Below are 24,891 nucleotides of genomic sequence, written 5' to 3'. Positions count from 1 at the left end.
CAGCACCTGCTCAGCGACACCCAGTTTCGGTTCCGCCCGGGCCACTAAACTCCTCAGTTCATTACAGCCTTGGTTCCAACATGGAAAATAGAGCTGAATTCCAGAGGTGAGGTGAGAGTGACAGCCCTTGGCATCATAGCCACTGTAATCTCAAAATCATGCTTGTGAACTGAACAAAGGTGGTTCGCACAGTATCCAGCAGCTTTGTGTGGAGAGGAGGTTGCCTTGAAAGCAGTGAATATAGCACACTAAATTAGAGGAAATGAATGTAAATTGCTGTTTCATCTGGAAGGCGTGTGTGGCTTTAAATAATGATGAGAGAGAAGATAAAAGTGCAACTGTTACCTTTCCAGCAAGCCCAGGATGTGTGCAGTGAGAAGGGAAGTGGGATGTTAGTCCTGAAGATTAATTCTTCTGTCATTTCCCCATCTTGTCTTCCCACCTGATCACAGACCTCATCTTCCAACCACTTGCTCAAAAGTTTTTGCATCCCCAACATTTCCTAGTTGTGATGAAAAGTTGTTGACCCGAAATGTGTACGCACTCTACCTGACCTGCTGAATGTTTCTAACAGTTTCTATTTGCCTTTCAGATTTTGCACTATTCTGCTTTTAGGATTAATGGGTCTTGATATTACAGGATTATCTACTGTTTTGAATTACCTGGAGCTGTAACAATGTTGACAGGTCAAGGATTTAATTGATCATATAGTTGGATTTTCAGAAGATGTTTGAAAGGGGATCACATATAGATTGAGATTTTTGTCCTTCCCTTTCAGGTGTGCGCCATCCCAACATAATCTGTGACTGCTGCAAGAAGCATGGGATCATGGGGATGCGATGGAAATGTCAAGTCTGTTTTGACTACGACCTGTGCACGCAATGTTACATGATCAACAAGCATGATCTTACTCACTCTTTTGAGCGCTATGAGACTGCGCATTCTCAAGCGTAAGTAACTGCTTTATCTCAATCCCTCCTTACTTGAATGACAGTACCATGAATACAAATTCTTTTTGTTGTCTTGTGGGATGTGGGTATCACTGGCAACGCTGAAATTTATTTTGCATCTTTGTCTTGTTCAAAGCTAACGGTAATTAATGCATTCTCTCCAATTTTGCTGTTGTGCTCACAGAGGTTGTGATGTGATTCCAGTAACATGTAGGTGCTGGAAAACAGTTATTTTGTTTTCTGGCCCCTGTTAAAATTGAGATGATATCAGCCAATTTTTGTTTTCGGTGTCACGTTTACTGAGAAAAAATTTAGAAAATGGATCTTGAACATTCTTGTTGATGAGTGCTTTACTTAGACTAACTGGGAAGGTTTCTGAGTCATTCTTTGTTCTGTGTCAGGAGCCAGGAAGATTTCCTATTCCTGATCCTGTTGTAAAGTATATGGGAGACAAGATTAAATTCAGATTACTTCCTCCATCAGAACTGAATAGTCCACTTCCATAGGAAACAATTTGATATTTCAAAGGGTGGACGTTCTGGGCATAACACAGATCTTAAGGCTGGGAAGAGAAATAAAATTCCTTTCATTTTCATCTACCTTTGCCAATAAAAATTAGTAAAATAAAGAATGGTAACTACTAGGCAATAGCTGGCCATCCATACTCCAATAAAGTTTGAATAATCCGTTAGTGTCATCTGAAGTCTGAAAGCTGATGTAGTTCTATTGCAGTGCTTAGTAGTTCACCCAATTTGAGTTTTAGCTTGTTTAATTACTGTTTAATTACTGTTTAATTTAATTACTGTTCCATCTTGATCAAAGAATTATTTAACTTCATCTCTTCCTGCTCAACTCGTGACATATTCAACTCCTCTTTTCTGTGCTGCTTGCAGACATTGTTAGTCGACAAATTGTTGCTCCTGCTTTTTAAGAGACTCAGTTTGACCCTCTGTTCTTAATGTCAACAATTTTGAGTCTGCCATGTCAACTGTCTGTCAATTCTTTGTTTGAATTCCTCCAATCAATTATTGTTCATTTGGTGTTACAGCATTTGAGTATTGCTGACAAAAAGAGATACTGTCAAAGCTTTTACCATGCATTTAGGACAGATTCAAGAATTTAAAAGCAAACAGCAACTTGTACTGCAGAAGAAAAGGGGTACTGATGGGGTGAGGGCATCTCTAGCCAGGCAGCATTTATTGCCCATCCCCAATTGCCCAGAGGGGAATTAAGAGACAACCACATTGCTGTGGGTCTGGAGTCCCATGGAGGCTACCAGTTTCCTTCCCTAAATGACATTAGTGAACCAGGTCGGTTTTTCTGCCAGTTGGCAATGGTCTGTTGGTCATCATTAGACTTTTATTTCCATATTTTAAAATTAGGTTCAAATTCCACCATTCCTGCCGTGGCAGGATTCGCACCCAGGTTCCCGGAACATTTACCTAGGCCTCTGGATTAACAGTCCAGCAGAAATACCGCTGGGCCATTGTTTTCCCCACCCGTCACCCCCAATCACTTGTTCGTCATCCCCTGATTGGTTCTAATTGATTGAGAAGTTGCATGGTGAATGCATATTGGGCTATTATCCCCCAAGCTTTTGATTATTCTTAAAATGTGCAATATCTGGAGACATTCCTTTGGCCTGTACAAGACAGGACCCTGCACAAAAATAATGTTGATGGCAGACCCTCTGAATTGAGGATGATGCCTATCAGGCAGGATGACTGACAAGGCCCATTTTGGATTCTCAAGTGAAGGAAAACATTGGCAATAGAATTTGCAGCCCTGGGATGGTTTCCTTCACCTTCCTGATCTGTTGCTGTTCCACCTCACTGTCAGGTTGCTGTGTCTTGTACCTCGATGGATCAAGAGGTGCTGTGCCAAGCAGTGGGCGGCTTTCCACTCCCAAGGATAATGGTAGATGTGGCTTCGTTGAAGTTACTCTAATTATTCTGGTGCCCTTCAGTTTGATCCCCAGGGTTCAATGTAGGCACTGCCAGTAGAAGCTCTTGTGGGCCTTACTGTTATGTCAGTAGATGATCATGTTTTGCTGCAGCTGAGACTGCTCAACTCAAAGCTTTTTAGCGCAGAACCTTTGTTAATTTTCCACAGGACCCTGTTGTCAAAGACACATTGTTGAAACCTGATGAACACAGCACTAGCACAACCGATTCTTTGCTGAACATCATTTAATAGGAGAGATGGCTGTCATGGTATGAGAGGTCTGCATTTACTCCAGACCTACCACAGCTACATTGCACATTTTTAAAATAAACCAAATTATCAATGGTTTGATGTATTCCTTTTGCCTGAGGAGGACAGATCCCTCTATATGAATATATCTGACTTATAGCAAATGTAAGTGAGTTAATTTGATATTAAGGTAGACAGTCAGGCACTATCTTTCCTTGTGGTCCCTCTGCAATTTTTGACCCATTCACTGCATTTTCGTTATGTCCTAATCCTGTCTGACCTGCTGTGGCCTGTGTATTTTGAGGAATAGCTTCTCTCTTCATTTCTGCAGAATCAAATTCAGAGTGTCTATTCCATTTAACATGTTGCCCCTCTCTTTGTGCAGTCTCAATGGTTGTGTTTTCATGAATAGTTGAGACAACTGAAAGCAAGCCAACCTTTTTAGCCTTTTTCTAAACTACAGAAACCACTTTTTTGTTAAAATCCTCCTGACAATCTGATCATAAGCATCTAAAAATGCATGTAATTCATGTTAATTTTGATCTCCAGTACAACATTAAACAATGGAACATTCTAAATGATTGTCGTTTTGGTATATAATGATCAGATTTGTAAGATGATAATGCTGAAGGATTAAACTTGTAAGTCTGAAAGCTAAATGAAAAGTCAAGATATTTTAATTCTAGTGGGTTAATCTAACCCAGGTAGGAATCATCAGCTTTGACATTTTAATATACTTTTGTTCCAAAATATAATCAAGTTTTCTGATATGACAAACATTTTAGCATAACGCTCACACTACTTTTGAAATTATATTTTGTATAGTAACCGTCCTGCTAATTAAACCTGCAAATCAGAAATGCCAGTGGCTGATTTTGGTTTGCTTAGTGACCACCTTTTATTAAAAGTTGTATCTTCATTAAAGAATAAATACTGCATAAGGAGCAAAGGTCATGTTAGACTGTATGCTTCATGAAGAGCTATTGCTACACTTGTGAACCTGATACCCTTGCAAAAGTTAATATGTCATTGAATAACAAGTTATTTTCAGAACTGTACATTAATAAAATGGGTGGCACGGTGGCTCAGTGGTTAGCACTGCAGCCTCACAGCGCCAGGGACCCGGGTTCGATTCTGTCCACGGGTAACTGTCTGTGCGGAGTTTTCACGTTCTCCCTGTGTCTGCGTGGGTTTCCTCCGGGTGCTCCGGTTTCCCCCCTCAGTCCAAAGATGTGCAGGTTAGGTGGATTGGCTATGCTAAATTGCCTGTAACATTCAGGAATGTGTGGGTTAGGTGTGTTAACCATGGGATATGTAGGGTTACAGGGAAAGGGTAAGGGGATGGAACTTTGGATATTCTTTGAAAGGATGTGTAGACTTGTTGGGCCAAAAAGCCTACTTCCACACTGTACGGATTCTATGGGAATGGTTTATAAAACCTATTGAACCATGATGTCCAGGCTCTCTCTGGAACGTAAATTGGAGATGGATTTCGGGTGCTAAGTTTGACTGTGTTACCCTTGGCAATGGCTCAGCTTTTTATCCTCTGCTTGTAAGTGGATATTTGGAAGTTGGGTAAGAGCAGGATTACAGTGCAATTCATAGAATGGTTATAGCACAGAAGAAAGCAATTGAGCTCCTCTTGGCCACAGCTTTAAAGTCTTTGCTCTAAGGGTTCATGTGTGAATTACACCCCAGAAAGAGTGAAAGCACTCAGGCAAGGAAAGCAGAAATTCATTAAGTTTGGGGAAAGTAGAAATTATGTATGGCGAACACGTTCCAAACTTCCTTTCTTCGGTAAAATTTCGGGCTCTTTTGATAATTTTTTAATAAATTGGCTGGCCAACAGAAGACAGCGAGTGGTAGTAGAAGGAAAATATTCTGCCTGGAAGTCAGTGGTGAGTGGAGTTCCACAGGGCTCTGTCCTTGGGCCTCTACTGTTTGTAATTTTTATTAATGACTTGGACGAGGGGATTGAAGGATGGGTCAGCAAGTTTGCAGACGACACAAAGGTCGGAGGTGTCGTTGACAGTGTAGAGGGCTGTTGTAGGCTGCAGCGGGACATTGACAGGATGCAGAGATGGGCTGACAGGTGGCAGATGGAGTTCAACCTGGATAAATGCGAGGTGATGCATTTTGGAAGGTCGAATTTGAAAGCTGAGTACAGGATTAAGGATAGGATTCTTGGCAGCGTGGAGGAACAGAGGGATCTTGGTGTGCAGATACATAGATCCCTTAAAATGGCCACCCAAGTGGACAGGGTTGTTAAGAAAGCATATGGTGTTTTGGCTTTCATTAACGGGGATTGAGTTTAAGAGTCGTGAGATCTCGTTGCAGCTCTATAAAACTTTGGTTAGACCGCACTTGGAATACTGCGTCCAGTTCTGGGCGCCCTATTATAGGAAAAATGTGGATGCTTTGGAGAGGGTTCAGAGGAGGTTTACCAGGATGCTGCCTGGACTGGAGGGCTTATCTTATGAAGAGAGGTTGACTGAGCTCGGTCTCTTTTCATTGGAGAAAAGGAGGAGGAGAGGGGACCTAATTGAGGTATACAAGATAATGAGAGGCATAGATAGAGTTGATAGCCAGAGACTATTTCCCAGGGCAGAAATGGCTAGCACGAGGGGTCATAGTTTTAAGCTGGTTGGTGGAAAGTATAGAGGGGATGTCAGAGGCAGGTTCTTTACGCAGAGAGTTGTGAGAGCATGGAATGCGTTGCCAGCAGCAGTTGTGGAAGCAAGGTCATTGGGGTCATTTAAGAGACTGCTGGACATGTATATGGTCACAGAAATTTGAGGGTGCATACATGAGGATCAATGGTCGGCACAACATTGTGGGCTGAAGGGCCTGTTCTGTGCTGTACTGTTCTATGTTCTATGTTCTATGTTCTAAATGAAATGTTGTTGCTGATCCTTGTACTTCCTTCTAGTGCAAGTGTTATGCCAGTAATATTGTCAGTGAGTAAGTGGGCGAGATAGTTAGGAAGAGCTCAGTTTTAATCTTAGACTGTGCTGAGTTAGTAAATCTTAGAGCTATATTGTCCATTATGGTTTACCTAGGTACGTAGTAGAGAATCTGTTACACCTATGCATGTTTGTGGCTGTCAATAAGGACAACTTTACATGTGATCTCATCACATTGTTGCTACATCGTTTTATTGCTCAATTAAGTATGGTTTAATTTTGGAATAGTGTAGATATTTCCAAACAACCTATTCAGAGATGTTATTATGTACCTCTAGAGCAGGTGGAACCTGACCCTGTATCTTCTGACTCATAGGTATGGTAAATCTGTGCCATTCGAGCCCTGCTGTTAGAATGTTGTATAGTTGAAGCCTTTATGCTTGAAGCACATAATAGTTTGACTGATCAGGTTGTTAGAGTAAATGCATTTGCTTCTGGATAATCTTTATAATAGTTTAATAGATGCATGTGACTTGAAATTGCTTGTTCCTCAATATTGGATTTTATCAATATTTAAAAATAGTTAGAAAATCTCTGCTATTTCAAAACAAGATTTTGAGTAAACTGCAGCTCCACTTACTGATGTTGCATGTGTATATGAACATTTTCTGATCGCCAATATTATTCTTGACTATGTAGCTGATTTGGAATATTAGTGTCTGTGTAACAAGAAACCCTAATGTATTGACTTTGAATCTCGAAAAGATCAACATCTTATAAGTGGAAAATAATGGTCTTTTATTATGATGATCAATAGCTATGGATTTAACAGTTGTTTTGTCAAACCTATTTTTAATTCCTGTGTTTATGGTATTTCCCAGCAATACACTACCCTTCAGCCCAAAGGACTGCATCTCTGTCTATTATTAATACAACTAACTCTCTTTTGGAGTTTGTTGAGTTCTGCTTCTGCTGAGTAACCTTTCCAAATTGTATGTTCCAGGATTTTCTTTCTCCCACCTAAACGAGCTGGAGTAGGGTTTCACCATGGTCTTGGTCTGAGCCCAACTCCCTGTCTCTTGGGTTGGAGTCAATTACATGTGTAAGGCTGGCTCCCAGAAATATCAGTGCCACAAAAGGAGTAAGCACAGTACTCCTGCACCAGGAATGGAAGAAGTATTTTAAAGGGGCACAAAGCCCGTATGCTTGCCACAGAGCCAAACTTTTTCATGGATCCAGCTGTCCTGTTGTTAGATCAAATTGAGTAGTTAGATGGAATGGAAGAGGAAGAGGTAGCTTCCCTCTGTTAGTTCCTGCTACAACAACCTCTCAATATTTTGTTCACACTTGTTATATATTTAGTTAGTGAATTTGAGGCAGATAGACAAGTGGCTCTTGCCCAAAGCCTTGCATCCTCCCATCGTTCAGAAATGAAAGCAGCTATAAGTTGGTAATGTCTTTGCTTGCACAGGTGAAACTGAAACTCTGGAGGATGAGCATAGGGGACAGGAATTTAGCAGTTGAATATCCTATCTTTTTTAAGTTGAACCCCTCAGACCATCTGAATAAAGCAGATTCCGAAAAGAAAATGCCAGACCACCGTCTCATGCTGGATAGCCGAGTTCGTGTGTGCATGGAAGTTGGGCTTAACCTTGAATGAACTGAATGGCAGTCTCCAGTTGGAACTGCCAAGCTGGCATCATAGTCTGTTTCTAATTTGAATGACTCCGTTGGGATTGTTGAAGCATCATGTGCACATGGCACATATCAGAGGCACATCAAATTGGAACCTGGCAAGTGATGTCTGCTGCCTCAAATTCTACTTTGGAGCAGTCATAAAATAATCTCTTTTGAAGGAAAAATTGATGGTGCTACATTTTTGGCCGGTGTTTCTTAGAAAGGTTATTTTGCAAATGACGGGACATATTTTAGTACCGCTCTCTAAATGTTTTTGTAACTAAATATTCAGAAATAATTACAAAGAATTACAGCTATTTATTAAGTGGATATTGGCTGAATTTGGAAAAACTCTTCCAGAATGATAAGGGGTAGGAGACTGTCAGTGTCAGATACGAACAGCACGTGCTTGTTTATCGTCTGTTTGAGCTGATCAGAATTATTTTATCTTGGAGATGGTGGAAAAGCTTGCTGTCCTTGTGCAGACTGGTTAATCATGCTTTTGCAGGCATACTGTTTTTCTGTCATTGAGAAGGAAGAAAACAAACTCTGGAACTCGCAGTTCTGGTAGCACGGTGAAATTGAGATAAAATACAGGGGGGAATAATGTATTAATGCTGCTTTTACACAGCATTGTGAAGGATTTAGAACATAGAACATAGAACATAGAACATTACAGCACAGTACAGGCCCTTCGGCCCTCGACATTGTGCCGCCCTGTCATACCGATCTCAAGCCCATCTAACCTACACTATTCCATGTATGTCCATATGCTCATCCAATGACAACAAAGAGTTCCATTCCCTTACTACTCTCTGCGTAAAGAAACTACCTCTGACATCTATCCTATATCTTTCACCCCTCAATTTAAAGCTATGCCCCCTCGTGCTCGCCATCACCATCCTAGGAGAAAGGATCTCCCTATCCACCCTATCTAACCCTCTGATTATTTTATATGTTTCAATTAAGTCACCTCTCATGCCCTCACTCTTCCCCCAATTTACTTGGGCATTCAAGGCCAGTTTAAACTAGTCACAGATGCTCATGAGTCTGTGCACTGACAGTGGAATCCATGCAGAAAACAGCGACGTTTTCAAAGTACAGGGAGGCATTGACCTGCAGGCCTCTGCTGCCTGGAATCGTCACCCCTCTCAGGATCACATCCTTCCTGACAGACTCAGCAAATGGCTCTATTCAACACACTAACAAGGCAGGAGAGAGTGGGCAGCCCTGCCTGCCACTATTTTCACTGTTTTAACATGGAGAGCCAAGGTTTTACTACCTGCAGATGTTATGATAATGTTAGTGGAAACTTTGCACCGTTTATGCAACCTGGAGCATTAACCTGATTCCTAATCACAGTATGGTATATTCCATATTTAAAAAGAGATAACAGGTAGTCTTTTTTTCAATTTATTAAGTTGTGATTTTAGGTACGCTGGATAAAGTATGTTTATTCCCCCCCCCCCCCAATACATTTAGCTTGCATGCCTCAACATTTTAGCATTTTCTAACTGGTTTCACTAATTGGGTATTAATGAATTTAGTATTCATCGTGTGTCAGGGTTGAGTGAATAGGTCTCGCAAAAGTGTGCGTTTTTAAGTCGAGGCAGTTTTGAAATGTCAGACTGTTGCTTCACTGATGTTTTTTGTCGTGTGCTCTGGCCTTAACTCGATGGCAGCACAGTTACCTCGGAATCAGAAGATTTGGAGTTTAAAATCCCATCCCAGCACTTAACACAAAAACCAAGGCTGACGTTACTGAGGATGAACTGTGCTATCTGAGGTGCCGTCCTTTGGATGAGACATTATACCGAGGCCGTATCCGTCTGTTCTAGCGGATATGAAAGATTCTGTGCCGCGATTTCAAAGAGTGAGTATGTTATTGCCAGCATTACAGCCAAAGTTTAGTTCTCAGCATTTCAGAATGACAGTTTGTTTAGCTGTTATCATTTTATGGGTGTTTGCTAAGCACAAATTAGCTGATGTGTTTCCTGCATTATGACAGTGACTGTGCTTTAGAAGTACTTCATTAGATATAAAATACTTTAAGATAGCTGGTGATTTTGAAAGGTGCTAAATAAATGCAAGCCTTTTTTTGCATTGTGTGGGCTGAGATTTGGCACTTGGCAGGGCTTTCGGTGAGTGGAGTGGGAAAAAACACCACAGGATGATAGGCAGCTGCATATTGAGGATGGTGAACGTAACAACCTCAGCAGAGTATTAACTTATTCGTTCTAGCCATTCATCACCTGAGTTTGTATATCACTTCTGTTTTTATTTTGGTCTCTCTTGTGCTATTTTGCATGAAAAATGTGGATCAACGTCGGGTTTTTTCCAAATAAATTCTAAACATTGGTATTTGTTTTGCTGTGGATTTGGGAAGAGAGCACCTGATCAATTGGAATCTTCGCTAATTTATAATTTTAAGTTACTTCAGAAATGTGGTCTTAAGTAGCAGTGTTCTGTTCCCCCAGCATTTACTTTCATTTTTGCTTTACTGATGATTATTGCAAACTAAACTAGTGATACGTGTGGTGAAGAAGTATGAAGGCATTAAACAATGTACACATCCACAGATTAAAATGGCTGATATAAATTTCACAGGCTCTTCATTTGGAAGCAAAGCATCATTTGCACAGAAGGCACTTGTTTCAAAGAAAAAAGCCCTGTGAGGCTTTCTTTAGTCATTCTTCAATTCTCTCTCTTCTTCGTGCACCTCCACTTGGGATGGAGTATTATCTAAACTGCATAATAGCCTTATTTCTTGAATATCTTTAGCCAGTCAGTTCTGTTGCTTGCTGGAGCACTGTGAAATGGGAGGAGCTAGAGCGGAGGGAGATGAGTAGAAAGTACAATGGCTGAGAAGCTGGCCAAGTTGCTGCCTGCAATGTAGGTTAAGTCTCTGATCTACTCCCTTCCTTTTGAGGCTTGACCAACAGGATAAAGACCATAGGGATTGTACTAATTTCTGTTATCTGATTCGACTCATGTCGTCGTCGTCGTCGTCGTCATCGTCATCATCATGGATAATGGGATAATTCCTCTCCATCTTCGGTCCACCTCCCCCTCTCTCCCTATTTATTCCAGTTCCCTCTCCCCATCCCCCTCTCTGATGAAGGGCCTAGGCCCGAAAGGTCAGCTTTTGTGCTCCTGAGATGCTGCTTGGCCTGCCTATGTTCATCCAGCTCCACACTTTGTTATCGTCATCATCATGGCTGAGAGAGAGAGTTACAAAATGAGTAATTTTTATGTAATAATTCCAGGAAGATCGCTTAACACCAATAGAGATGTGCATTGAATTTGCATCACAGCAACAGCCCATTTCACCCAGCTGATCTTTCTTTGTGTTTATTTTTCTCATGACCACCTTTCAATATAACCTCATGGCCTGTTCTTCCAGGAGAAAATTACTGCAGACACTGGAATCTACGCTGAAAACAACAAACACTGGAGATCTCAGTGGGTCAGGCAGCATTCGTGGACAGAAAGCCAGCTAACTTTGGGTCTAGATGATGTTTCATGAAAGCTGAATGCTTCCCCCTCCACACTTCACGTTAGCTCTGATGAACTGTTGTCTAGATTTAAAACATTAGCTTTCTTTTTCTCCATCATTGCTGCTTGACCCACTGAGATCTCCAGCATTTTTTTTGTTTTCAGGCCAAACCTCCTAGTTCATTTTTGCTCATGCAGTTAGCCAGTGTCCCTTTAACCACGTCTATGTTACTTGCTTCAACGTGTAGACCAAATATTTACTCGCTTTCGAAAATCCAACTTATTCCTATCATTCAAGATTTTTATTTCTCTCCTTGATCACTGTGAGCCAATGTTTTCTCTTAACCTTCTTTAGGGGATTCTGGCCAAATTTGCTCAAAGCCTTTCTTAAATTTAGAAAAAAGCCGAGACTCTCTTATCCAGATTCTTTGTTTATCCCTGCATTCAAAATGCAATTAACATCAGTTCCTCTGAAGTGTTCAGTTGCCTGACTTTTGGCAACTTCAGGTTTTAGTGCACCATCTCCTTCATTAGCGGGAAAAGTATATTTTATGATGTTCTTTGATACAATCTTCTGTGATTTTGCTTTTGAGATTTCCTTCTTGCCAGTGTATTGACTTGACTGTTTCGAATAGAATGATCTATCTGTTACTGGATGATGACTTCAGGGCATATCTTTCCATCATTTATCTTATGTACATTTCCTTTAAGAAACCTCAGTGCTCTTTGTCTTCCACATTTTTCTTCACTCTGGGCGGCACGGTGGCTCAGTGGTTAGCACTGCAGCCTCACAGCACCAGGGACCCGGGTTCGATTCCAGCCTCAGGTGACTGTCTGTGTGGAGTTTGCACATTCTCCCCGTGTCTGCGTGGGTTTCCTCCGGGTTCTCCGGTTTCCTCCCACAGTCCAAAGATGTGCAGGCTAGGTGGATTGGCCATGCTGAATTGCCCGTAGTGTTCAGGGGTTTGTGGGTTACAGGGGGATGGGTTGGGGTGGGATGCTTCAAGGGGCGGTGTGGACTTGCTGGGCCGAAGGGCCTGTTACCACACTGTGGGGAATCTAATCTAATCATAACAACTTTTATCTAAGGTTAATCTCTGCTTCGCCAGATCTTGCAAGATCCACTTGTGTCAGACAATTGCAATTCAATTTAATTTGCCCAACGTGACACAGTTAGTACTGGGGCCAATTCTTTGGGTAACCCACTTGCTGAACAGAGTCTGATGTTATCGAAGCAAATGGACATGTACATCTGTTTTTTCAAAATAGCTGGAAAAATGCCTGCGTGGTGTGCCTTCTCCATCCTTGCAATTACTGTTCCATATCCAAACTCCCTTTCTCCATCAAAATGTGTAAACGTGTTGCTGTTTCCCAGATTCGTGCTCATCTTGCTCAGAACTCCATGTTTGAATCCTTTCCAGCCACAGCACTCGAAAGACTCTTGTCAAAGTCACAAATAACATCATCTGTGATTGTGACAGATGTAAACTTGTAGTCCTTCCTTCTGTCTTGCTCATCCTGCTGAAGTTGTCCTCATGGTTTTCTTACAACTTTTCTTCATTGCCATCCAGCTGGGTGAGACTGCACTCATCTGGCACCATTCTTGTCCATCTAATAGCCATTTGCTGCAGCTTCTCTTTCTGCATCAGCACTGTTATCTCTGGTGCCTTTCATATGTTTCACCTCGCCCCCTCCTGTTTTGCATCTATTTGCTGACTGGTACTTTTCACAAGTATGCTGGTGGCTCCAATTTCATCACCACCCCCTTGACTCCTTAACTGTTCACATTGTCAGTCTGCTGGATGAGTAGCAATTTCCAGTGATTAAGTATTGGGAAGACCGAAGCCATCCTCCTGAACCATCACCACAAGGCCCAGCTCCATTCCTTACCTCCCTGTGCTATCCCTTCCCTTAACAAGCTGAGGCTTGTCAGAAGTGACATGACATCAGGTTATAGTTCAATAGGTTTATTTAAAATCACCAAGTTTTTGGAGCACATCATACGTGACCTCAACTACATATTCGTTCATTATTGCTTCATAGACTATGAAATGTAAAGGGGGTCACTTAGCTCAGTTGGCTGGACCGCTGGTTTGCATTGCAGTATTGCCAACACCATGGGTTTCAGTTCCTGGACCAACTGAGGCTATCATGAAGGATTGTCCTCCTTCACATTTCGACTCACCTGAGACGTGGTGACCCTCGAGTTAAACCACCACCAGCTGTGTCTGTTTCATGAATGAGCAGTCCTATGATCTAGTGAGACTATTCTGACTTTTTACTGTTGTGGGGAGACCAAACTTCAATCATGCACCAACGACATAGGTAGGAAGAGAGATGGGGATTTGAGGCAGAAATTCGGGGAGCTAGGATGGAAGCTGAGAGCTAGGACGAACAGAGTTGTCTCTGGTTTGTTGCCCGTGCCACGTGCTAGTGAGGCGAGGAATAGGGAGAGAGAGGAGTTGAACACGTGGCTACAGGGATGGTGCAGGAGGGAGGGTTTTGGATTCTTGGATAATTGGGGCTCGTTCTGGGGTAGGTGGGACCTCTACAAAGCAAGATGGTCTTCACCTGAACCAGAGGGGTACCGATATCCTGGGGGGGGAAATTAACTAAGGCTATTCAGGTGGGTTTAAACTAATTCAGCAGAGCGATGGGCACCAAAATTGTAGCTCGACTATAGAAAAGGTTGAGAGTAGGGTGGTCCGAAATAAAGTTTCAAGGAAGCAAGATGGCACCGGCAAGCAAGAAGGTGGTTTGAAGTGTGTCTACTTCAATGCCAGGAGCGTCTGGAATAAGGTGGATGAACTTGCAGCATGGGTTAGTCCCTGGGACTTCGATGTTGTGGCCATTTCGGAGACATGGATAGAGCAGGGACAGGAATGGTTGTTGCAGGTTCCGGGATTTAGATGTTTCAGTAAGAACAGAGAAGATGGTAAAAGGGGCGGAGGTGTGGCATTGTTGGTCAAGGGCAGTATTACAGTTACAGAAAGGATGTTTGGGGACTCGTCAACTGAGGTAGTATGGGCTGAGGTTAGAAACAGGAAAGGAGAGGTCACCCTGTTGGGAGTTTTCTATAGGCCTCCGAATAGTTCTAGAGATGTAGAGGAAAGGATAGCAAAGATGATTCTCGATAGGAGTGAGAGAGACAGGGTAGTTGTCATGGGGGGCTTCAACTTTCCAAATATTGACTGGGAACACTATAGTTCGAGTACTATAGATGGGTCAGTTTTTGTCCAGTGTGTGCAGGAGGGCTTCCTGACACAGTATGTAGATAGGCCAACAAGGGGCGAAGCCATATTAGATTTGTTACTGGGTAATGAGCCTGGCCAGGTGTTAGATTCGGAAGTAGGTGAGCACTTTGGTGATAGCGATCACAATTCTGTTATGTTTACTTTAGTGATGGAAAGGGATAGGTGTATACCACTGGGCAAGAGTTATAGCTGGGGGAAAGGCAATTACAATGAGATTAGGCAAGATTTAGGGAGCATAGGATGGGGGAGGAAACTGCAGGGGATGGGCACATTAGAAATGTGGAGCTTATTCAAGGAAAAGCTCCTGTGTGTCCTAGATAAGCATGTACCTGTCAGGCAGGGAGGAAGCTGTAGAGCGCGGGAGCCGCGGTTTATGAAGGAGGTGGAATCTCTGGTCAAGAGGAAGAAGAAGGCTTATGTTAGGATGAGATGTGAAGGCTCAGTTAGGGCACTTGAGGTCTACGAGGTAGCCAGGAAAGACCTAAAGAGAGAGCTCAGAAGATCCAGGAGGAGACATGAGAAGTTGTTGGCGGATAGGATCAGGGTAAACCTAAGGCTTTCTATAGGTATTTAAGGAATAAAAGAATGACGGAAGTAAGATTAATCCCAATCAAGGATGGTAGTGGGAAGTTGTGTGTGGAGTCAGATGAGCTAGGGGAAGTGCTAAATGAATATTTTTCAACAGTATTCACTCTAGAAAACGACAATGTTGTCGAGGAGAATACTGAGATACAGGCTACTAGACTAGGTGGAATTGAGGTTCACAAGGAAGAGGTATTAGAAACCCTACAGAGGGTGAAGATAGATAAGTCCCCTGGGCCGGATAGGATTTATCCTCGGATCCTCTGGAAAGCCAGGGAGGAGATTGCCGAGCCTTTGGCATTGATCTTTAACTTGTCATTGTCTACAGGAATAGTGCCAGATGACTGGAGGATAGCAAATGTGGTTCCCCTGTTCAAGAAGGGGAGTAGAGACAACCCTGGTAATTATAGACCAGTGAGCCTTACCTCAGTTGTTGGTAAAGTGTTAGAAAAGGTTATAAGGGATAGGATTTATGATCATCTAGAAAAGAATAAATTGATTAGGGATAGTCAGCATGGTTTTCCGAAGGGTAGGTCGTGCCTCACAAACCTTATTGAGTTCTTTGAGAAGGTGACCAAACAGGTAGATGAGAGTAAACCGGTTGATGTGGTGTATATGGATTTCAGCAAGGCGTTCGATAAGGTTCCCCACAATAGGCTATTGTACAAAATGCGGAGGAATGGGATTGTGGGAGATATAGCAGTTTGGATCGGAAATTGGCTTGCTGAAAGAAAACAGAGGGTGGTAGTTGATGGGAAATGTTCATCCTGGAGACCAGTTACTAGTGCTGTACCGCAGGGTCGGTGTTGGGTCCACTGCTGTTTGTCATTTTTATAAATGACCTGGATGAGGGCGTAGAAGGATGGGTTAGTAAATTTGCAGACGACACTAAGGTCGGTGGAGTTGTGGATAGTGACGAAGAATGCTGTAGGTTGCAGAGAGACATAGATAAGCTGCAGAGCTGGGCTGAGAGGTGGCAAATGGAGTTTAATGCAGACAAGTGTGAGGTGATGCACTTTGGTAGGAGTAACCAGAAGGCAAAGTACTGGGCTAATGGTAAGATTCTTAGTAGTGTAGATGAGCAGGGAGATCTTGGTGTCCATGTACACAGATCCTTGAAAGTTGCCACCCAGGTTGACAGGGCTGTTAAGAAGGCATACAGCGTTTTAGCTTTGATTAATAGAGGGATCGAGTTCCGGAACCAAGAGGTTATGGTGAAGCTGTACAAAACTCTGGTACGGCCGCACTTGGAGTATTGCATACAGTTCTGGTCACCACATTATAAGAAGGATGTGGAAGCTTTGGAAAGGGTGCAGAGGAGATTTACTAGGATGTTGCCTGTATGGAGGGAAGGTCTTACGAGGAAAGGCTGAGGGACTTGAGGCTGTTTTCATTAGAGAGAAGAAGGTTGACAGGTGACTTAATTGAAACATATAAAATAATCAGAGGGTTAGATAGGGTGGATAGGGGGAGCCTTTTTCCTAGGATGGTGATGGCGAGCACGAGGGGGCATAGCTTTAAATTGAGGGGTGAAAGATATAGGACAGATGTCAGAGGTAGTTTCTTTACTCAGAGAGTAGTAAGGGAATGGAACGCTTTGCCTGCAACGGTAGTAGTTTCGCCAACTTTAGGTGCATTTAAGTCGTCATTGGATAAGCATATGGACATACATGGAATAGTGTAGGTTAGATGGGCTTGAGATTGGTATGACAGGCCGGCACAACATCGAGGGCCGAAGGGCCTGTACTGTGCTGTAATGTTCTATGTTTATCACCAAAGTTAATAGACGTGAGGCTGAAATGTGACCCTGACAGCAAAGATGCGAGTTACGTGTGAAGCCTAAATAGTGAGCATCAGGCTGCAAGAGGGATAATCAGACATCTTTCAAGCTTGATGTGGAGGTGCCGGCGTTGGATAAGGCCAGAAATCTCACGGTTGTGGTCCAATAGGTTTATTTGAAAACAAGCTTTTGGAGCCTCACTCGTCCTCCAAGTAAACAGAGGAGTACAAAAAGTCTATGTACTAGCACTGATGTATGCAGTCTGCACACGGTAAGTATTTAGGTGTCCTCATAGGGATGAAAAATTAGAGGCAAGTATGTGGCAAATATGCAGTATACTCATGACACAGCACTACTTGCTGAATGATTTTACCTTTTAGCCAGGTGTTTTGCTTCCCCTTTTGCTCTCCTTCCCTGTTTGATTTCTTGCCTATTTAATTCTGCCTCCACAGATTAATAAACATCAGAAAATATTGCTGTTCATCTTAAAAGCACAATTTCATATTCTTAAAACTGTGTCCCCTAGTTCTAACCTTCCCCTGCAAGAGGACTAATCTTCCTGCTTGAACAGGTTAACTTCTAATTCTTCTAAATCAGTGGATACAGGCTCAGCCTGTCTAACCTTTCCTCTTAGAGTAAACTCCTCCACTCCGCAATGAGATGAGTAAACCATTGAGCTAAGAGTTGTAACTGTTTGCAAACAAGGAGACAGTGTTACAGTCCTTGGGATGTGGAGTTACTAACAGCTTCATAACTACAGTAAAACCACCCCTGCTTTTATGTTTCACTGCCTTTGCAATAAATAATAACATTCCATATGCCATCCTAACCTTCCTGTTGTACCTGTGTATTAAACTAATGTAATTCATGTACCAGGGACCCCACATCACACTGTTCCTCCAAAAGTCAGCAGTTTCTCAACATTTTAATTGCACACAGCTTTTCTGTTATACACCATCTACTTAGTCTACTTTTGTCGACTTAGTTAACTTATCTATGTTCCTTTTCAGATTCTCCACTTCCTCTTCAGGCCCTCATTAAAACCAACTATTTAACTGAGCTTTTGTTCAGCTGATCTAAATTCTCTTCCATAAATAATTGCCTTAATGAGATCCTATTATCATTAGCAAATTCATTCTTTTACTCATTTATAGTTTGTATATATAAAGCAATGGAACAAAATATTAATGTTTGTTTGTTTTGTCAGGTGAAAATGGTTCTCCAGTCAATGTCAGGTTTCTGTAACAGCTGGCAGCCTTCTCATTCTTGCAGTGCAATCGATGCATTTTGTCTCAAAGCAAATTATGTTAAGATTAAAGTAAAACCTAAAATAGATTGTTAATATTTTTGCCTGGCTATGCAGATGCACTTGGTATTTGCATACAACAGCCTGCAAACAAGGTGAGACAGTTTAACCCTTCTTTCCAGAGTCATGCAAACATGTTTAACATACTGATGATTGGAACTATACATTAAGCTAGAGGCTGAGACAAAGGCCAGTGATTTATGACTCCTTTTACGTTGTAGTGGGATAGGAGACTCCCGGGGTGAACTTTACTTAACGTGTCAGGCATACAGGAGTGTGTAACCGGCAATAATACACAGAACATGACTAAAATTTTACAGTGCAGGAAGAGGCCATTAGACCCTGAAAAATTTTCCCCAAATACTACATCAGAGCTTTTAAATTGAGGAAGTTATTAAGCATTGTATTAAAATACTGCTTTTCTAAACCAAAAAGAACAATCCTTCACACCAGCTGAGGAATCAATCTAATTGTGTGTCCACTGAATATTGAACCCTATCGAGTGCCAAGTGAAATAGTGTACAGGATTCGATGGAAAATAATATTGCTGCTGAAGTCAGCTTCATTATTTACAGTTTAGCTTTGCTGGCTGAATTTAACTTGAAACAGCAATATCCCTTTTTAAAACTTATGATAGCCTGTTTAGTATTTATGAATGCTGCTATCAGCATGAAACTACCTTCCAAAATAATTAACATTTTCATCAGCTGACTTCCGCAGTGAGCTGCATATCTGCCAGCAGCCTTTGCATTTTTATCTTCATTCCGCAACTATAAATCCAAGAAATGTAAAATGTAACTACAAAGTGCTTAGTTAATCTTTGATGAAGCTATCGCAAGAATATGAACGCTGTTAGATGGCATTGTAATGGTTGAAGCTGGGAGGGCAGATTTTGGCTACTTTTCACCTCCTATTTGGTCATTTTTTTACAGTCTCTCAAATGCATCTCTTAATCAATAGTTTTTAGCAAAGTTTGATGATTGAAACCTAAGTCATAAGCTGGTGAACTATTCACTAGGCTCATGGTAAAGGAGAGTGATACAGGAGATGGCCAATTGGCCAATCATATATATAATGGCATTTGGCAAAGATATTCAATTAGTAGCCTCTCACCATGCACTTTCCCATAGATCCCCTTCAAGTATGAATCCAATTCTGTTTTTTAAAGTTATTGAATCTGGTTCCGCCACCCTTTTTAGTGCATTCCAGATCGTCATAACTCACTGCCTAATTTTCTTTTTCCACATGTTGCCTCTGATTCTCTTGCCAATTACCTCGAAGACATCCAAAGTCGTCTTTCGTAGTGATCCTCATCTGTTCTGAATAAAATGCAGTTGTTTTTCTCTTTCTCACCATATTTCTGCAATCCTAAATTTATTTATCCATTGCTTTGTTTGTTCTTTAAACCCTTGTGACTCTTGAATTAAATCTTCCCATTTGATGCTTTCTCCATTGGTTTTAAATTTGCCTTTCGCTGGGTTTGCTTTGTTAACTGCCTTTTTGCAATGATTAAGTATTTTGAGTACCAAGCCTGATGATGTTCTGACATCTTTTTTCTGTCTTGCCCTAGCTAGTTAAAAGCTGTAGTTACAAATTAACATTTTTGCTTGTTGCTGTTCCAAACAGAAAGCAAAATTGAAAGACTGGAAATCCTTAGCTGAAAGAGTGAACCAGCTGGGAATGACATATTAGATATCTTGAAAATCTGACAGAATTTGGTAGCACAGACAGAAAAAGTGGATTCCTCCATGTGTGAAAACACGATCTGGGTTTATCGATCTCTCTAAATTTCAAGAAGGAATCACCTTTTTCCCCGATAGCATTGATAAGATGAAAGTTACCAACACATGGGACGATTGAAATGGATCATATTGATACACTTATGGAGAAGCCAAATAAATGTGAGGGAGAAAGGTGGAAGGAAACTCAAGCCTAAACAGACATTGACTATTCAGCCTAAATTTGTGTCCTGAGAGTCCTATTTATTGTGAAAGCCCTGTTGCAGGGCGATGTAGCTGAGCACTGACCCCAGCTCCAACCGAAGAATCATTGTTAACAATGTCTGGTGCTGCTGGTGAGATGGGTCCACATCTTGATACAAGAGGCTTACATTTTCTCTAGTGTTTGATATCAGTGCAAGTGATATCAACATCTCATTTTTTTATTCCATCGCTGCTGCCATTGTCGGCAAAGTTAGAATATATGTGCAGCATTAATGTCATATTTCCTCTCCATTCTGGGACTAATTGCCACTTTACGGAAATAGATTGGCTTTGACATAAAGTGGGACAATACCTCACCAGAATTTCCTGCAGAATTGGCAAATACCACACCTTGTAAACATGGGGTACACAGACAGTCGAGACGGACAATGGAAATAGTTATATTGAGTGACTAAAAGAAGGGAATTCGAAGCAGAAAGTCTGCTCTTATGGGAGGGGGGGTCACATGCAGATTCACCGAATTACATTGTCAGGCAGACTTTTGGCATATTAACCTTCAGCCTGAAGCCTTAATGTCTGAACCTGGAAGACTAGAAGCAGCAGTAAGTAAACCCTGTGGTGAATATACAAAACATGTACAGCAACAAATTTTATTTATATAGCATTGTTAATGTGGTAAAACATCCCAAGATACTTAGGAGTGTTAACAAACAAAATCTGCTCCCAAACCCTTTTGCAGGGCGCACCCACCTGCTTTATCATTACACTTTAAACAAAATAAAAATTTGGTAGGAGAGCCATTCTGACAGGTTACCATTCAGCCAAAGAACTTAACAGGGAGTTGAGGAAAAAAAATACAACTTATACCCCAACTATCGCAGCTTAATCAACTTGATGCATTATAGCTACTTAGGCCATTTCATTCCCTGAGTACAAGAATTGTACTTAAATGTGTCAATAGGAGGTAAGATGTGTCTGTTTGTTGGATTACTGTAATTGTAGATGGAGTAGTGCATTTGGCTTAGTTTAAGTATTCCATAAGGAATCCAAAAACATGAAACACATTGAAGGATTTGTGGATGCCCTGGAGTTCTTGTGGTTAGTTCAATTTAAAACAAAATAGCCAGGCTATGAAATATGGAGAATAGCAGAAATCGGTAAACCTGCCAGCTGCCACACTACTTCTATATCTGCAGCCACATTTGATGACAATACTTAACTGTGCCAAGCCAGTGAATGTGAGGTTCATTGGAATCTGATGGTCAATTAGTTGCAAGTTGTGTGATGATTTTTAATTGCATTTGGAACTTATTTATTGTGATTCATAGCTACCATAATGAAACTCTTAATTCCAAAATCACTAAGTTTTCTAGAAATTGGAGGCAAATTATGAAATAAAAAGACAAGAAATAAGACAAATTATACATAAAAAAAGTAAAATGTACATTAAAAATATTTAGTGTGACATTTGCTAATGTCTGCAGTTTTATTTAGATTTGTTGATGTAGATAGTATTACCAAAGGTCAAAAAACCAAACCTTTTAGAGGGGGATGTTGCAGCCCTTGAAGAAGGAGGACATCTGGGATGTTTTCTCATGTCGCCATTCTTTTTCTAAACGCCTCTAGTTAGGTTTTTTGTATGTACTCATGGGACATGGGTGTTGCTGGTTGGGCTAGCATTTCTTGCCCATCCCTAGTTGTCCTTGAGGTGGGGATGCTGAACTGCTGCAGTCAGTGGGCTCTAGAAAGACCTACAATGCCTTTGGGGAAGAAATTCAAGGATTTTGACCCACTGACAGTGAGCGAATGGCAATACATTACCAAGTCAGGATAGCTAGGAGAACTTGCAGGTATTTGTTGGTACTTGAAGGTTGGAGGTGTCGTTGACAGTATAGAGGGCTGTTGTAGGCTGCAGCGGGACATTGACAGGATGCAGAGATGGGCTGACAGGTGGCAGATGGAGTTCAACCTGGATAAATGCGAGGTGATGCATTTTGGAAGGTCGAATTTGAAAGCTGAGTACAGGATTAAGGATAGGATTCTTGGCAGTGTGGAGGAACAGAGGGATCTTGGTGTGCAGATACATAGATCCCTTAAAATGGCCACCCAAGTGGACAGGGTTGTTAAGAAAGCATATGGTGTTTTGGCTTTCATTAACAGGGGGATTGAGTTTAAGAGTCGTGAGATCTCGTTGCAGCTCTGTAAAACTTTGGTTAGACCACACTTGGAATACTGCGTCCAGTTCTGGTTGCCCTTTTATAGGAAAGATGTGGATGCTTTGGAGAGGGTTCAGAGGAGGTTTACCAGGATGCTGCCTGGACTGGAGGGCTTATCTTATGAAGAGAGGTTGACTGAGCTCGGACTCTTTTCATTAGAGAAAAGGAGGAGGAGAGGGGACCAAATTGAGGTATACAAGATAATGAGAGGCATAGATAGAGTTGATAGCCAGAGACTATTTCCCAGGGCAGAAATGGCTAACACAAGGGGTCATAGTTTTAAGCTGGTTGGAGGAAAGTATAGAGGGGATGTCAGAGGCAGGTTCTTTACGCAGAGAGTTGTGAGAGCATGGAATGCGTTGCCAGCAGCAGTTGTGGAAGCAAGGTCATTGGGGACATTTAAGAGACTGCTGGACATGTATATGGCCACAGAAATTTGAGGGTGCATACATGAGGATCAATGGTCAGCACAACATCGTGGTCTGAAGGGCCTGATCTGTGCTGTACTGTTCTATGTTCTATTTGTGTTCCCATCTAACTGCTGCCCTTGTCCTTCAACGTGGAAGTGGTTGTAGGTTTGGAAAGTGCCTGAGGGTCTTTGGTGAATTTCTGCAGTGCTGTTTGTAAATGGTACACACTGCTGTCATCGCTGATTGAGGGAGTGGAGACTTGTGGATATGGTGCCAATCCAGTGGACTGCTTCATTCTGGATGGTGTTGAGTGTTGTTGGAGCTGCACCCATCCAAGCAAGTGGGCAGTATTCCATCACACTCCTGACTTGTGCCTTATCTCCTGACACCGCAAAGCCTGTCCAGCAATAAGTTCCTAGCCACAGTATTTCTTGCCTCTGAAACCATTAAATGTCAAGGTACTCAACCTTTTACCAATGGGAGCAATTTTTCCCTACTTACTATGTCCAGACCCCTCATGTTTTTCAATATCAAATCTGCTCCTCCAAAGAGAACAGTCTCAACTCCTTCAATTTGTCTAGGTGGTAGTCAGTCATCTCTACAACAATTGTACTTGAATCTTCCCTGTCTTCTCCAATACTTTGACAAGTTCATATCCTTCCTAAAGAACGGTATGTAGAACTGGCTCTAACAATCGCGTTGAAGCTGAGGCAGCTTTTAAATAATGTTCCTTTGTTGTACTTGTTAAAATGCATTGACCGGATGAGGACATTTTTGGCTAGGATAGCATTTATTGTCCATTGCTAATTGCCCAGAGGGCAGTTTAGAGTCAACCACATTGCTGTGGGTCTGGAGTCACACGTAGGCCAGACCAGGTAAGGATGGCGATTTCCTTCCCTCAGGGACATTAGTGAACCAGATAGGTTTTTCTGACCCATGGTAATGGATTCATGGTAATCTATAGACTCTTATTTCCGTGCTTTTATTGAATTCAAATCAATGTTCAAATACGAACCTCTATCCACAGAACATTACCTCGGTCTGCTGATTAACAGTCCAGCGATAATACCACTAACCCATTGACTCCGCTATATTTGGCCATCTCTGGCTGGGCCAGCATTTATTACCTATCTCTAGGTACCCAGAGAAGTGATGGTGGACTGCCACCTTGAGGCTTTGCCATCAGTGTGCTGTTGGTACTGTCATTGTTCGGGAGTAAGGTCCAGGATTTTGACCCAGTGACACTGAAAGAACAACAATACATTTCCAAGTCAGGATGGAAAGTGGCTTGGCAGGGAATTTGTAGGTGATGGCGTCCCTATGTATTTGTTGCCCTTGTTCTTCTAGATGGCTGTGTTCATGGATTTGGGAGGTGTTAACGACACTTGGTAAATTTCTGCAATGTGTCTTCTTGATGGTCCACACTGCTGCTACTGGACATTTGGTGGTGGTCAGTACCTGTGGATGTGGTGTTCATGAAGCAGACTGGTTTGTCCTAGATGGTGTCAAGCTTTTTGAGTGTTTTTACAGCTGCATTCATCTAGCTAGTATAAGTTTTCCATCATATTTCTGACTTGTGCCTTGATTATGGTAGACAGGTTTTGGGAATCTGGGAAGTGAGTTACTCGTTCTTTTATTCCTAGCCTCTGACTTGCTCTTATAGCCACTGTGTTTATATAGTTGGTCCTGTTTAGTTTGTGGTGAATGGCCAATGATATCGGTGTATTTGGCTACGATAGAGGCAATGGTTAGATCCTGTTTGGTTGGAGATGGTCATTGCCTGATAATTGTATGGAATAAATGTTACCTGCCACTTGTCACCCTAAACCTGGGTATTGTCCAGGTCTTGGTGTGTTTGATTATGGCCTGTTTTGTCTGAGTTGTTGGAATAGTTTTGAATATTGTGCGATATCAACAAAAATTCCTACTTCTGATCATATGAGTGGGAGGAGAGTTCATTGATAAAACAGTTGAATATGGTTGAGCCAAGGATTCTTGCTTTATGCACTGGAGCTGAGAAGACTGACATCAGGCAACCACAACTGTTTTCCTTTGTGCCAGATATGAGTCCATCTGGCTTTGTATGTTTTATATCGTACTGTCTCTTTTACAAAAACTAAAGAGCAGTGCTTTGACACTGTGGATTTATGACCCCTCAACCTGGGGTTATATTCTTTTGAGA

General features: G+C 41.8%; 1 protein-coding gene across 6 annotated transcripts in view; it reads left to right on the top strand.

Annotated features, from left to right (window-relative positions):
- mib2 (MIB E3 ubiquitin protein ligase 2) overlaps nucleotides 1–24,891 on the top strand; it is a 224,315-nt gene that overhangs the window by 94,909 nt on the left and 104,515 nt on the right. For all 6 annotated transcript variants that reach the window (XM_048561339.2, XM_048561340.2, XM_048561338.2 and 3 more), the window contains exon 3: nucleotides 779–950. In XM_048561339.2, coding sequence (XP_048417296.1) covers nucleotides 779–950 — 172 coding nt within the window. The remainder of the gene's footprint in view (nucleotides 1–778; nucleotides 951–24,891) is intronic.

This window comes from Stegostoma tigrinum, chromosome 28 (assembly GCF_030684315.1).
Source record: "Stegostoma tigrinum isolate sSteTig4 chromosome 28, sSteTig4.hap1, whole genome shotgun sequence".
NCBI lineage: Eukaryota > Metazoa > Chordata > Chondrichthyes > Orectolobiformes > Stegostomatidae > Stegostoma > Stegostoma tigrinum.
This window is presented reverse-complemented; position numbering and strand designations above follow the sequence as displayed.